This window comes from Gallus gallus, chromosome 31 (assembly GCF_016699485.2).
Source record: "Gallus gallus isolate bGalGal1 chromosome 31, bGalGal1.mat.broiler.GRCg7b, whole genome shotgun sequence".
NCBI classification, from domain to species: domain Eukaryota; kingdom Metazoa; phylum Chordata; class Aves; order Galliformes; family Phasianidae; genus Gallus; species Gallus gallus.
Window position 1 is genome coordinate 1682012 of NC_052562.1, and position 12532 is coordinate 1694543.

Sequence of the window (12532 nt, forward strand, 5' to 3'; positions counted from 1 at the left end):
GTAGGTCAGACCCTCGCTGTCACCGGGGGACACCTGGGGACACAGGGACAGCAGTGTGACCATGGGATCCCAACATCCCAACTGAGGGGAGGACGGCACTGTGTAATGGGTGGGGGGGCTGTCCAGGAGAAGGAGGTTGGGATTATGGGGTGGTGTAGATTTTGGGAAGCTGTGGGTGTGACACTGGGGTTCCCTGTGGGTGGATTTTGGGTGTCCCACTATCATTTGAGGGTGCCCATTGAGTCTGGGGATGTTTAAGGCTTGAAGCATGCCAGGGGGCTTCAGTTTGGGGTGTGGGACATCCCCATGGTGGAGATTTGGAGGTCCCCATGGCTGGATTTGAGGGTGCACACAACGTCATGGGAAGGCATAAAAAGGAGGGGGTTCTTTGGGGTCCCCACGGGCAGGGTTTGGGGTTTCCTGGTGAGGTCTGGGTGAGCGGCAATGGGGCATGTTGGGGAAAGGGGTCCCCTGACCCAGACACTGACCTGGAAGTGCACGGCCTCAGGGCTTCTGGAGGTGTCACCTGAGTCATAAATGGGAGGGGAGTAGTGTGGGATTATGGAGGGCCCAAACAACACCAGTGGCTATCTATAGGGGATCTATGGGGGATCAAAGCCATTTAAACCCTTCCCCACCAGGCCTCTCATCTCTCTGCATTTGTCATCTCTGGGCAACGAGGAGGACAGAGACAGTGAGGATGATGATGAAGACAATCACAGCAACCCAGCGCCCCACCACTACTGCCACCAGGTCCCTGCTGGCACCCCCATTGTCACCTGTGGGGTCAAAGTGTTTTAGGTTTCCTTGTACACAGCCCCCACCTCAGTGGATGAGGGATGCAGTGACACTGTCAGCCATGGGTGAGAAGGGGAGCACCGAATGGGGGCTGAGACCTACCTGGGGGTGCAGGTCTGGGAATCACTTCCAGGGTCACATTATCCCCAAGGGGTGAGAACAGAAGGCAGCAGCCCCTGATGCGGTAGGAGCACCTATAGGTGCCAGAATCAGCAGGGGTCACCCCAAAGAGGGTGAAGGTGGCAGTGCTCCCAGCACTGAGTTTTTGGCGCTGAATAGGGGCTGAGTGCCCGTCCTTGTGCAGGAAGAAGGCAACCCCTGAGATGTTGTTCCAGCAGCGGATGGTGACATTAGTCCCGATCTCCACGTGTTCCTCAGGGCTGAGGGAAATGCCAGGTGGGGGATACCTGTGATCTGAGCACAGAGAGGTAACAGAGATGGAACACAGCCCGGTGGGAACAGCCCAGGGCCATCTGCTTTCCCCAGTGCCCTCACCTGTCATCACCAGCTTCACGGGGTCACTCTTCTGCAATGTCCCTGCAGGCTCCAACCCCTGGTAATGGCATTGATATATCACTGCAGCTTCCTGTTTAATGCTAGTCAAGGAGAACTCAGCCATGTCCTGCACGTTGTCCTTCTGCTCGATGTATGTTGCATTTTTGTACTGATAGAGTCGGACCCAGGCAGCTGGATAAGGCACGTGGCAGCGCAGGGTGACAGTGTCCCCCAGCGACACCCCCTGGCTGGGGTGCAGTGACAGGGAGGGTCGGGGCACTAGGACAGGGGACAGCAATCAGCCTTGTCCCTGCACACCCTCCTGGGCCCTCTGCTGCTCCCCTGACAACGTCCCCCTCCCTCTTTACCCCATTCTCCCTCCTTCCCCATACTCACGTTGCTGTGCCCTGCTCAGAACCACCAGCCACCAACCTGCAAGGGACACGGTCCTGGTCCCACACTGAGCCACCAACCCCCGTGGCACCACGTCCCCATTGTCACTCACCGAGGATGAGGTCCACCACCATTGGTGCCATGAGGCAGGAGCAGCTTGGGGACAGCGAGACTGCAGCGGAGGAAGGAAGTGGCCGGAGAGCTGCTTTCGGTTTCCAAGGGAGAAGGTGTGACATGATGACACCTCCTCAGTGTTGCAGATGCAGTCCCCAAGGGGTGGTGTGTTTGGGGATCCGCCAAGGGCTGACATGCATGGAGCTGGAACTGCAGTCCCTGTTGGGATGCCCCACGCAGCCTGTCACCTCTCAGCTGTCACACGCTGCCAGTGTGTGGCAATGCATGGTGTCATCCAAGGGGATGCCAAACACAGGACATGTGGCTCCAATTTGGAAGGGAAGGGAAGGGAAGGGAAGGGAAGGGAAGGGAAGGGAAGGGAAGGGAAGGGAAGGGAAGGGAAGGGAAGGGAAGGGAAGGGAAGGGAAGGGAAGGGAAGGGAAGGGAAGGGAAGGGAAGGGAAGGGAAGGGAAGGGAAGGGGAAGGGGAAGGGGAAGGGGAAGGGGAAGGGGAAGGGGAAGGGGAAGGGGAAGGGGAAGGGGAAGGGGAAGGGGAAGGGGAAGGGGAAGGGGAAGGCTCTTCAGTAAGCCCAATGCCAGCACCACCGGCTGAGGAGATTCTGCACACACATTTGGTCTCAGTTTCTCCAGTGAGATTCCTTCCAGCTGATGGCAATGGGCTCTTTTTTGTGGTCATCCTCAGGGGCTCCCCATCCTCATTTTGATATTCTTTTTTGGTGAAAGGGTGAAACTGAGGGGCAGCTTTATCATCACATCTAGATTTTGTATCTCCCATTTCCTGCCATGGGCAGTAGCAGGCCACTTCCTAGCAACACACACCTACCTGTTCCCTCGTATGTCTGCTGCACTCGGACACCACATCCTCCCCCTCCAGGTCAGCAACAGTTATCTGTAATTGATGCTCTCTCACAAAGGCCTCATGCAGATGGTTCTGCAAACTGTGCTGTGCTATCCGTGCATGCAAGCACACCTTTGGCTCAACTTCCAGTTCAGCTTGCAAACTCCTTATCACCGCTCTCAGTGACTCAGTTCCTCACTCAATTTGGTGCACAACACATCTATCTTCCTGCACTGCTATCACTGCGGCACCTCAAACTCCACAGACAATGGCCTCACCTTCACCAGATCTCAATCAACGTCCTTTTGACAAGTCCTATATCCGTTCTGCACTCTCCATCAGGCTGAACTCGTGTAGATGTGAGCAGCTGCCACAGAGCAGCTGCCACAGAGCTCAGACACGGCCCAAACAAGAATCCTTCCTTCTCAACTCAGGTTATAGCCCTTCTGGATTCCCCTTGCTCTTTATCCAGGCCATTCTGCCCATGATGCCAAGGAAAATGAAGAAAAGATCATCATTCCGAACACCATTCTACACCACCTCCAGCACAGCTCGATCCCTCCCATACCGGATACCTCTTTCCCTGCTGCTCTCCCGTCACCACCTCACACAGCTCCCCTCAGAGTTCCATTTCTCACCCGATGCCATACGGTGTGAGATATCCCTTTGGCAGTGCAGGTCAGCTGGCCTGCTGCTGTCCCCTCCCAGCTCCTGGTGCCCTCCAGCCCCTCGCTGGCAGCACAGGGTGAGAAGCTGAGAAGCGGAACCATCTGTGGCTCTGTGCAGCACTGCTCAGCTACAACTGAACCACGGCTGTGCCATCAGCATTGGTTTTCCTCCTAATGCCAAAACACAGCACCACACCAGACAAGATGAAAACATGAACTTTATTCCAGTTGAAGCCAGGAGAGAAAGGCAGGTAAGGGGTACGTGCAGGTCTGTAGATAGGGTCAAAGCAGAAGTTGAAGGTAATTATCAATATTTCTAGGGATTACATATGGCATGAAATCAGTTACAAACTTTCACCCCCAGTACTGTCAGCTCTGTGTATCCAAAGGCTGCGGGCACCGAGGAGGAAGAAGAGGCCAAGGCCAAAGGCGAGGGCAGCAGCGCATCCTCTCACCATCACCACCACCAGATTCCCATGGGACTCCTCAGCACCTGTGGGGTGTGAGAGGTGGAGTGACTGCATCCCTGGAAGAAAGTCCCTGGGGATGCCGCCCATGGGTGACCCAAGGGGCACCCAAATGGGGGGCTCTGACCTACCTGGAGGTGCAGGTCCCCATGTCACCTTCAGCATCACACGGCCCCCAAGGCCTGAGGGCAGAAGATAGGTGTCTGCAATGTGGTAGAAGCACCAATAGATGCTGGTGTCAGCTGGGGTTACCCCAAAGAGGGTGAAGGTGGCCATGCCCCCACCATTGGTGTTCCTGTGCTGGACAGGGGCTGAGTGCCCACCCTGGTGCAGGGAGATGGTGCCCTGGTAACCCTGGTTCCAGCACTGGATGCTGATGTTTGTCCCTACCTCCACCTGTTCCTCAGGCGTTGGGGAAATGCTGGATGGGGGGTATTTGGATCTATGTACAGAGAGAAGACAGTTAAGGGACACAGCCCCACAGCGCCGCACCTCCTATTTTTGTACATTTATGCCAATTTTGGGACTCCCCACAACCACACAGCAGACGTTTGCTGTTCAGGAAACACCACATTTCCTTCAGTGTCACCGCTGCTCCATAGGACACCCCCCTGAAGTGACAGCCCCTCTGTACCCACCCTACACACCTGTGGGGTGTCCCATAAAAAGTGCACCCCCCCCCCCCATTTTTTTCTCCCCCCAAAATGTCCCATCACCCTCAAGTAGTGTCGCTCAGCCTAGGGGGTGTCCCCACCCCATGACAAAGGAGAAAGGGCCTCTGCGGGGAGTGGCCCCCAAGTGTGGCCCCACCCCTGGCAGTTCCTCACTTAACCTGTGGGGCGGGACCCAGCTCCCCACAGACACTGAGGCAAACAGAGGAGGTGAGCACATGGGGGATTCCTGGTGGGCTGAGGGATGTGGGGCAGTAGTGGAGTACTGGGGAAAGGTGAAGAGTCGTAGGGTTATCGGGAGGGATACGGGGTCATGGGACTATGTGGCAGGATGTGGGATTGTGGTAGTATGGGTTGGAGATATGGGATCATGGTGCTCTGTATCTCGATACAAGGCCAACGGGCTGGACATGGGGCAAGCAGACAGCACGTGGAGCTCTGGGGTGAGATGAGGGGTCATGGGGCTGTGGGGCAGGACATAGGGTTGTGGGGTAGCAGGGAGCGTTTTGTGGTGGGGCATGAGGTTTTGATGAGTTGTGGTGTGTGGAGAGCTGTGGGAGAGCAGTGGGATTTGGGGGCAGTGATGGGGTTCCAGATGGGGAGGCTCAGTGCCCTGCCCCTCGTCTTCTCCTCACCCTGAGCAGGAAATGCATTAATCAAGACCAAATCTCACCCCATGTCCTGCCCCACAGATCCGTATCCTGCTTCATAGCTTTCTGCCCACAGCACTGGAGCCTTCCTCTTGCTGTGCTCATCCTCATCTCTTCGGGATTACTAGGACCACATACACCTTCCCATAGCCCCATATCACACTTCATAGCCCCATAACTCTTCCCACTGCCTTATATCATGCCCTATCGCTGCACATCCATCCCCATATCCTCATTGCCTGTCCCATTCCCCCAGAAATTGACATATTACCCCACGGCCCCATTTGTGCCCCATAGCCCTGCCTCATAGCCCCTTCACTCCATAGTCCAACCCATAGCACTGCTATCACCCCTTAGCTCATCCTATAGCCCCAGTTTGATACCATGGCCCATCCTGTAGCCCCAGTATGACCCCCTAGCCTGCCCTACAGCTCTGTGCCCTTTGTCCCACAGCCTTCCTCTCGCCATGCTCATCTTTGCTGTCCACGCGCTGACCTTCGCCGTGGGATTTCCTGCCAGTGTCTTCACCTTCCTCACCCTCCTCATCAAAATCTGGTGTCACCGTCCTCATCCCCACCTCACTGCTGCCGACCTCCTCCTTCTCAACCTCATCACTGCCGACCTCCTTGTCCTCCTCTTCCTCCCCTTCAAGATGGCCGAAGAGGCAGCCATGATGGTGTGGCCCTTCCCCACAGCGCTCTGCCCCATAGCAAACTTCTGCTTCTACTCCAGCATCTACCTCAGCACTCTCTTTATGGCTGCCCTCAGTGTGGAGCGCTACTTTGGGGTCGTGTTCCCGCACCGCTACAACCGGCGCCGGAGGTTATGGCGGACGATGGCTGCCAGCGCTGTCCTTTCAGTGATGGCATTGTCCCATTGTTCCATCCTTTTTGTGGCAGAATATCACAGAGAGTTTGGGATCAATGGGTCTGAGGCTGATGGGGAAGGTGGTTTGGGAGTGAATGTGACCAAGACCAGGGAATCCGGGATCCGCAGGATCTCCAGCCCCAACACCAACTGCAACATCTCCAGCCTCAAATCCTCTGCCTGCACAACCCCAAACACACCCCACATCCCCACCGCCACCCCGCGGACTTCCCAGAATGCCTCTGAGACCCAACCAAGCCTGGGCTACCACTGCTACTATGACTTCTCTCAAGCCCAGCTGCACTTTGTCCTCCCACTGCGCCTTTCTCTCTTCCTCATCCTCTTCCTCATCCCCTCTGCCATCACCATGTTCTGCTACATCCGCCTCATCCGTGCCCTCCTCACTCGACCCCAAATCCCGCTGCAGAAGAAGTACCGCACTGTGGGGCTGGCTGTGGTCACCATGGTCAACTTTGGGGTCTGCTTTGGACCCTTCAACATCTCGCATGTGGTGGGCTTCGTGCAGCAGCGCAGCCCTGAGTGGAGGCCCTACGCTTTGCTCCTCACCACCCTCAGCGCTGCGCTCGACCCCTTCATCTTCTATTTCTCCTCCAGTGCAGTGCGGAGGGCGGTCAGTGGGGTGGTGGGAGCAATTCGGGGCACAATGTGTGGGTTTTGGGGTTGGTGTTGGCAGAGACAATGAGCCCCAACCTGGAGGAGGTTATGGGGTAAATGAGGTTCTTGTGATTGGAGTGGGTTTAATGGGGTAGGAGGTCAGAAATGGGGATGCTTCCAGATTCCTTGTGGTCAGCGTTGTCCCGCAGATGTGTCCAATGTTTGTGGGTCAACCAATTCTTGGTCAGTGTATCACTGTCCCATGGGGTTGGGGCAGCATGGAAACATGGTAGAGATCAGTGGTGTCAATGAGATCCTATCATTGTGACCAGTGTGGTCAATGCAGAATCGTGAGTGTGACTTAATGTTGTCCCCGATGTCCAATGGGGTTGGGATCAGTGTGGACCAAAGGATCGGACCCAGCGTTGCTTCATCCCCACTGTCCCCAATTCCTTCCATGTCCCCCATGTCTGCAGTGCCTACAATATCCAGCAATGTCTGCAGTTCCTCCAAAGTCCCCAGTGTCCCCAGTGCCCTCAGTGCCCTCAGTGCCCCCAGTAATCCCAGTGTCCTGACAGCTGGCAGTAACTTCAGGGCCAGCAGCACCTCATGGAGATCCCTCAGCACACGGACCTTCTCTCCAGGGAAGGAGGACATCTGCAGCATCAAAGCAGAGTCCCAGCAGCCCACCTCCGTCAGGATGTGCCCTGCACTCTGTAGGGCTGATCATAGGTGCTATAACAAGGCAGAAGTACTATTTAAAACCTATTCAGCAGCCATGCATTTGTCTGAGAGTTCCTGGTCTCGTGGCAGTGACAGCCTGGCACAGCAGTTGGCGCAGCAGTTGATGTGGGCAGGGCGAGCAGGAGGGCAGAGCATCGCTCCCCACTGCGGAGATCAGCTCACCCATCAGCTGCCTCCCAAACAACACATCTGGATGCGGTCTCTACGAGGCTTAAAGCTCTTCCCAAAATCAATGCAGGTCTCCAAAGTGTGCACACCCCAGAACGTGCCCATGCAGGTCTGCAGCAGCTGGAAGTGCCTGAGCCTGCACCCAGGTCATTGTCTAGGGCAAGGTGGTCAGCTCCACGCCTCCAGACCCCCTTCAGATAAAAGGAGAGAAGGGTGGCTGTCGTAGGGGCCTCCTTCAGAGGGGAACAGAGGCTCTGACACATCAGCCAGACTCTACCTGTAGGGAAGTGTGCTGCCCTCCTGGGGCCCTGCTCAGGGACATCACCCGGACACTCCCTGCTCCGGTTCACCCCTCTGGCTGTTCTCCCTTACTGATGGGTCAGGCCGGCAGTGATGCAGTCACTGAGAGAAGGCTGAGGGCCATGCAAAGGGTGTTCAGGGCACTGGGGTGGTCAGTGGGCAGAGTGGGAGTACAGGTGGAGTTCTCCTCTGTCCCCTCAGTGGCAGCGAGGGATGCTGAGAGGATTGGGAGAACTCCTCTGATAAATGCGTGGCTGAGAGGTCGGTGCCACGGCAGGAATTCTGTCTTTTCTGACCACGGGGCGGTGTACTCTGTGCTGGGCTGATGGCTGCAGGTGGATCCCAGCTGTGTGAAGGGGGAAGCGGATCTCAGACCAGGAGCTGTTGGGGCTCACTAAGAGGGCTTTAAACTGGCAGCCTTTTGTGGACAGCGTGAGACATGGAGGGGTGACAGTCTGTGGGGCGCTCCAACTGGGGATGTGTGCAGTGCTCTGTGTGTGTCACCACTGGGTGCCCTCAGTACCACCACCCACTTGGGGACCACAAATACCACATGAGGAGACGACATCACAGCATGCTGTCCACAAGAGGAACTGACAGCAGCTCTTCGGCCACTTTCTTTCTCCACTGCAGTCGCGCTGCCCCACGCTGCTCCTGCCTCATGGCACCAATAGTGGTGACCCTCATTCTCGGTGAGTGACAATGGGGATGTGGTGCCACGGGGGTTGGTGGCCCTGAGTGGGACCTGAACCGTGTCCCTTGCAGGTTGGTGGCTGGTGGCAGCGAGCAGGGCAAAGCAGACCTGTGAGTATGGGGGTACGGGGAGAATGGGGACAGAGGGAGGGGAGCGTGGTCAGGGGGAGAGCAGAGGGGCTGTGGATGGTGTGCAGGGACAAGGCTGACTGCTGTCCCCTGTCCTAGTGCACCGACCATCCCTGTCGTTGCACGCCAGCCAGGGGGTGTCCCTGGGGGACACTGTCACCCTGCGCTGCCACCTGCCCCGCATAGCTGCCTGGGTCCAGCTCTGGCACAATGGAACTCTGAGATTTAAGAAGGAAAATGACAAGGAGCAGGATGCAGCTGAGTTCTCCTTTGCTGTCACAAACCTGGAGGACGCCGGGACATATCAGTGTCGGTACCAGGTGTCAAAGCCTCTGAGGACATCAAATCAGATTGACCCCGTGGAGCTGGTGCTGACAGGTGAGGGCACTGTGGACACCGGCTGGCCCTGAGCTTTTCCCACACGGACAAGTCCCATCTCTTCCCCTCCCTGCACACAAACCGCAGCTTCCTTCAGCTCAGCATTTCCCTGAGCCCAGGCAACATGTGGGAATGGGGACTGATGTCACCACCCAGTGCTGCAATGGGGGTTGTGGTGCCACATTCCTTCTGCACAGAGATGAATGCTCAGCTCGTATCCTGTGCCAGGATCCCACTGGTGGGGCACAGCCACCTTCACCCACTGAGGGGGGACTCTGGCATTGCCAGCACCAGCACATAATCCCACAACCCCACGGACCACACATTTGTGTCCTCACCCCATGTAGACAGTGTGATGATGCAGGTGACACCCATACCTACAACCCCAGTTAGGTCGGAGACCCCATTTGTATACCCCCAGTGTCAGCCATGGGTGGAACTGTCACGGCATCCCTGCCCTGTGATGGGGCCACCCAAACCCTCAGAGCCCACAGGTGCCAAGAGGCGGTCATATGGGAACCTGCTGGTGGTGGTGGTGAAGGTCTGTTCTGCTCTCTTGGCCATCAGATCGGGCCTCTACTTTTTCTTCAATGGCCGCAGCCTCTGGAAACGGAGAAATGAGAGCGCAGGTGAGGAAGGATTTCAGTGGTTTCCATTCCCTACAGATCCCCCCAGGCATTCCCTATGTTTTCTTTTCCCCCCTACTGATCCTTTATAAATCCACGAGTTGTCCCCCAAGGCCCATACATAACTCCCACCCTTCCCCCTCTTCTTTTTGATGCAGGTGTCACCCCTGAGATGCCCGAGTCAGTGCAATTCCAGGTAAGGGTCTGAGTCAGTGGACCCCAAATCCCAGTTCACTTCTTAAGACCCACACCTCACATCTCCATGGAAACCCAAACCTTCCCCAAGGGGACCCCAAGTGACCCCCAACCTCATATGGCTTACCCTCACATTTATGTGCACCACCCGTATCCAGCCCTTGGGAAACACAAACCTGCACTGTGGGGAACCCCAGCCCACAGATACCCAGCCCTAAATACCCAGACCTAAAGATGCCCTCCAAGCCTTAAACCCCCTCTAGACCCTATAGGCACCGATTTCTTGACTAGAGGGGCACTAAATGCACCCACAGGGAAACCCAATGACCCATGGGGACACCAAAATTGAGCCTCTCTGTTCCACCAGTCCCTAAACACCTCATGACTCTATGGGCACCCCAAATCCACGGCTGGACCCCCAAACATCCCCCATGCAGACCTCAAATCTAAGCCCAATCACAAATGCAGACTCCTCCTCATGGCCACACCCCCCACATACCTACACCACAGACCCACCCTCAGCTCACTCATCTTGGGGACCCCCATGATAGCACCCCATTCTCCTCCTCTATCTCCAGGGGCCCTCCAGGGACAGCGAGGATCTGACCTACACCGAGATGCCAGCTGCCATCCCGTGCTCCCAGCCTCCCACTTCCCCCACTGCTCCCCAGTCCCCTGTCATCTACACCACAGTGAGCACTGATTTACCGTGCTGATGGGCCTCCCCACGTGTCTCATTTCAGGGGTGTGTGGAAGGAGACAGACCTCAAATTCCCTGCTTGGGACTCCCTGATGTCCTCTTCTAACCACAAACCAGATAACCTCCCCAAATCTAACAATCCCAAGTTCTCACTGGTGCATCCCAAATGCTTCCCAGACACACCAAATCCCTAAATGCTCATCTCTTACACCAAAGTCCTTCTTTATCCCTGCAAATCTCTTAACACAACTTGAGACCACCAAATCCTTTCCCATCCGCTCCCAAACACCACCACCATTCCTGTGAGACCCCCTCATCTGTCCCTATCTACCCCTCCTCTGGAGATCCCCAGACATGTCCCTTTGCTCCCCTTCCATCTCCCACTGATGCTCGATAGATCCCCTATAGATTCTCCAAAATTTCCTGCCCCCTTGTCATGGAGGAACAAAAGCATGACACTCCTATTCTGTTCCAGTTTTATCATTGGTCTTTCGGTGCTGAGCAATTCCTTTGTGCATCACTTGCTTTGGAAAAATATGTCCATATATCTCATCATCATTACTGTTATGTCTCTCCTCGTTTTCGGTCTCAGTAAATAGATTTTATCGGAACCTACAAATTCTTCCTCTTTCTCTCCATTTCTCACCCCAAACCCACTGGGAGGGGTCAGTGAGAATGAAAGCTGTGTGGTGCTGCGCTGCTGTTGTGTGACAGCACCGCAGTCCCTGTGCTCCCTCCCTCCCACCCTTCATGCACAGGACGTGACACTCACGGGGCGGTGCTGTCAGATCCCCTCCGTGTGGAAGGGTCCAGAGGTGACCTCTCAGCTCTCCCCCAGGAAGGCTCCATGCTGTGACAGGTCCGAGCAGGGCCAAGCCATGGCTGCCTGGGAAATGCCAGTGCTGGGCTGCTCCCCTGTTCCTGAGGAGCTGAAAAGGGGCACTGTGAGCCCTTCCCCACCGGGAATGCCTTGGGCTCAGAACCGCACAGTGTGCGCTGTGTTGGGAGCAGCGCTGCTGACAGCCCAGAAGGAGAGGCTGTCATTCAATACACTGCTGATGGAAGACAGAAATCCTGGCAGGGGCCATTGGCAGCCCTGCAGAGCCAATTCACTGCTGAACAGAATAGCAGTCAGCGAGGGTGTGTGGTGCTGCCAGACCCATCAGATCAGGAAATCATTCTGCGGTCTGAATTAGAAGGACAGGAACAAGGGATGGACCTTGCCTTGCTCTCAGAATGTGAGACAGCATTTCTGAGTCTGATTGAATGTACTGACACACAGAGGCAGTGTGCAGAACCCATATACCCCATGAAGGAGTCAGCCTTCTCCTTGTCTGTTGTTTCCAGCCTGCCTGCATTGCTCACTGGTGGGTTCACCCTCCTGGGCTTTCCTTTTGAGGTTGACAACCCTGTCGAAGCCTTCCTCGTTCTTCTTTGCACCCCTCACCAAGTCCAGTTCCAGCTGGGCCTTGGCCTTCCTGCCCCCAGCCCCACACAGACCAGCACCAGCACCACACTCCTGCCACACTCCCTGGCTCTGCTGACACTGCCTGTGCATCTGCTTCTTGCTCTCCACTTTGACCAGCAGGTCCCGCTTTAGCCATGCTGCTCTCTTGCCTTCCTTTCCGGACTGCCGGCACTGGGGATGGAGAGCTCTTGTGCCCTGAGCAAAGCGGCCTTACACATCTGACAGCTCTGCTCCTCTCCCTGTCCTTGAGGACAAATTCCCAGCTGTGTGGGCTGCTTTCCATCACTCTGTTGCTCATCTGCCCATACATCCATCCATCATCCATCCATCTGTTCATCCACCCAAAAAAAACTCCATTCAGTCCCAACATCCACCATCCAGCCCCATAAATGTCACCCATCCCAAAAATCACCATCCCCTCTGATACCTCCATCCAGCCCCTAAATCTCCATGCAACTCTGATCTCTACAGGCAGACACAATCTCTGCATCCAGGCCCACAAGGCTCTGTTCAGACCCAAAGCCTCCAACAAAGC

At 56.0% G+C, this 12532-nt stretch overlaps 4 protein-coding genes across 5 annotated transcripts in view; 2 read left to right on the plus strand and 2 right to left on the minus strand.

The window, feature by feature from the left end:
- The window catches only part of CHIR-AB1 (immunoglobulin-like receptor CHIR-AB1), a 173847-nt gene that overhangs the window by 71632 nt on the left and 89683 nt on the right, over positions 1-12532 (minus strand).
- Positions 1-12532, plus strand: part of CHIR-A2 (immunoglobulin-like receptor CHIR-A2) — a gene marked incomplete at its 3' end in the record, with an annotated part of 151594 nt that overhangs the window by 61856 nt on the left and 77206 nt on the right.
- On the minus strand, positions 613-4069 carry LOC101747711 (T-cell-interacting, activating receptor on myeloid cells protein 1-like). The gene is given in 5 exon segments (XM_025146063.2): positions 613-779; positions 901-1212; positions 1294-1573; positions 3782-3819; positions 3925-4069. Coding segments are annotated over 5 exon segments (942 nt in total).
- LOC112531231 (free fatty acid receptor 3-like) lies at positions 5581-6784 on the plus strand. Its single transcript, XM_025146180.2, has one exon. It carries the CDS (start codon positions 5581-5583, stop codon positions 6682-6684), a length of 1104 nt encoding a protein of 367 aa, XP_025001948.2. The 3' UTR covers positions 6685-6784.

Bases quoted from the DNA above. Each gene is read 5' to 3' on its own strand.
- LOC112531231 (XM_025146180.2), top strand. From the start codon at position 5,581: ATGCTCATCTTTGCTGTCCACGCGCTGACCTTCGCCGTGGGATTTCCT.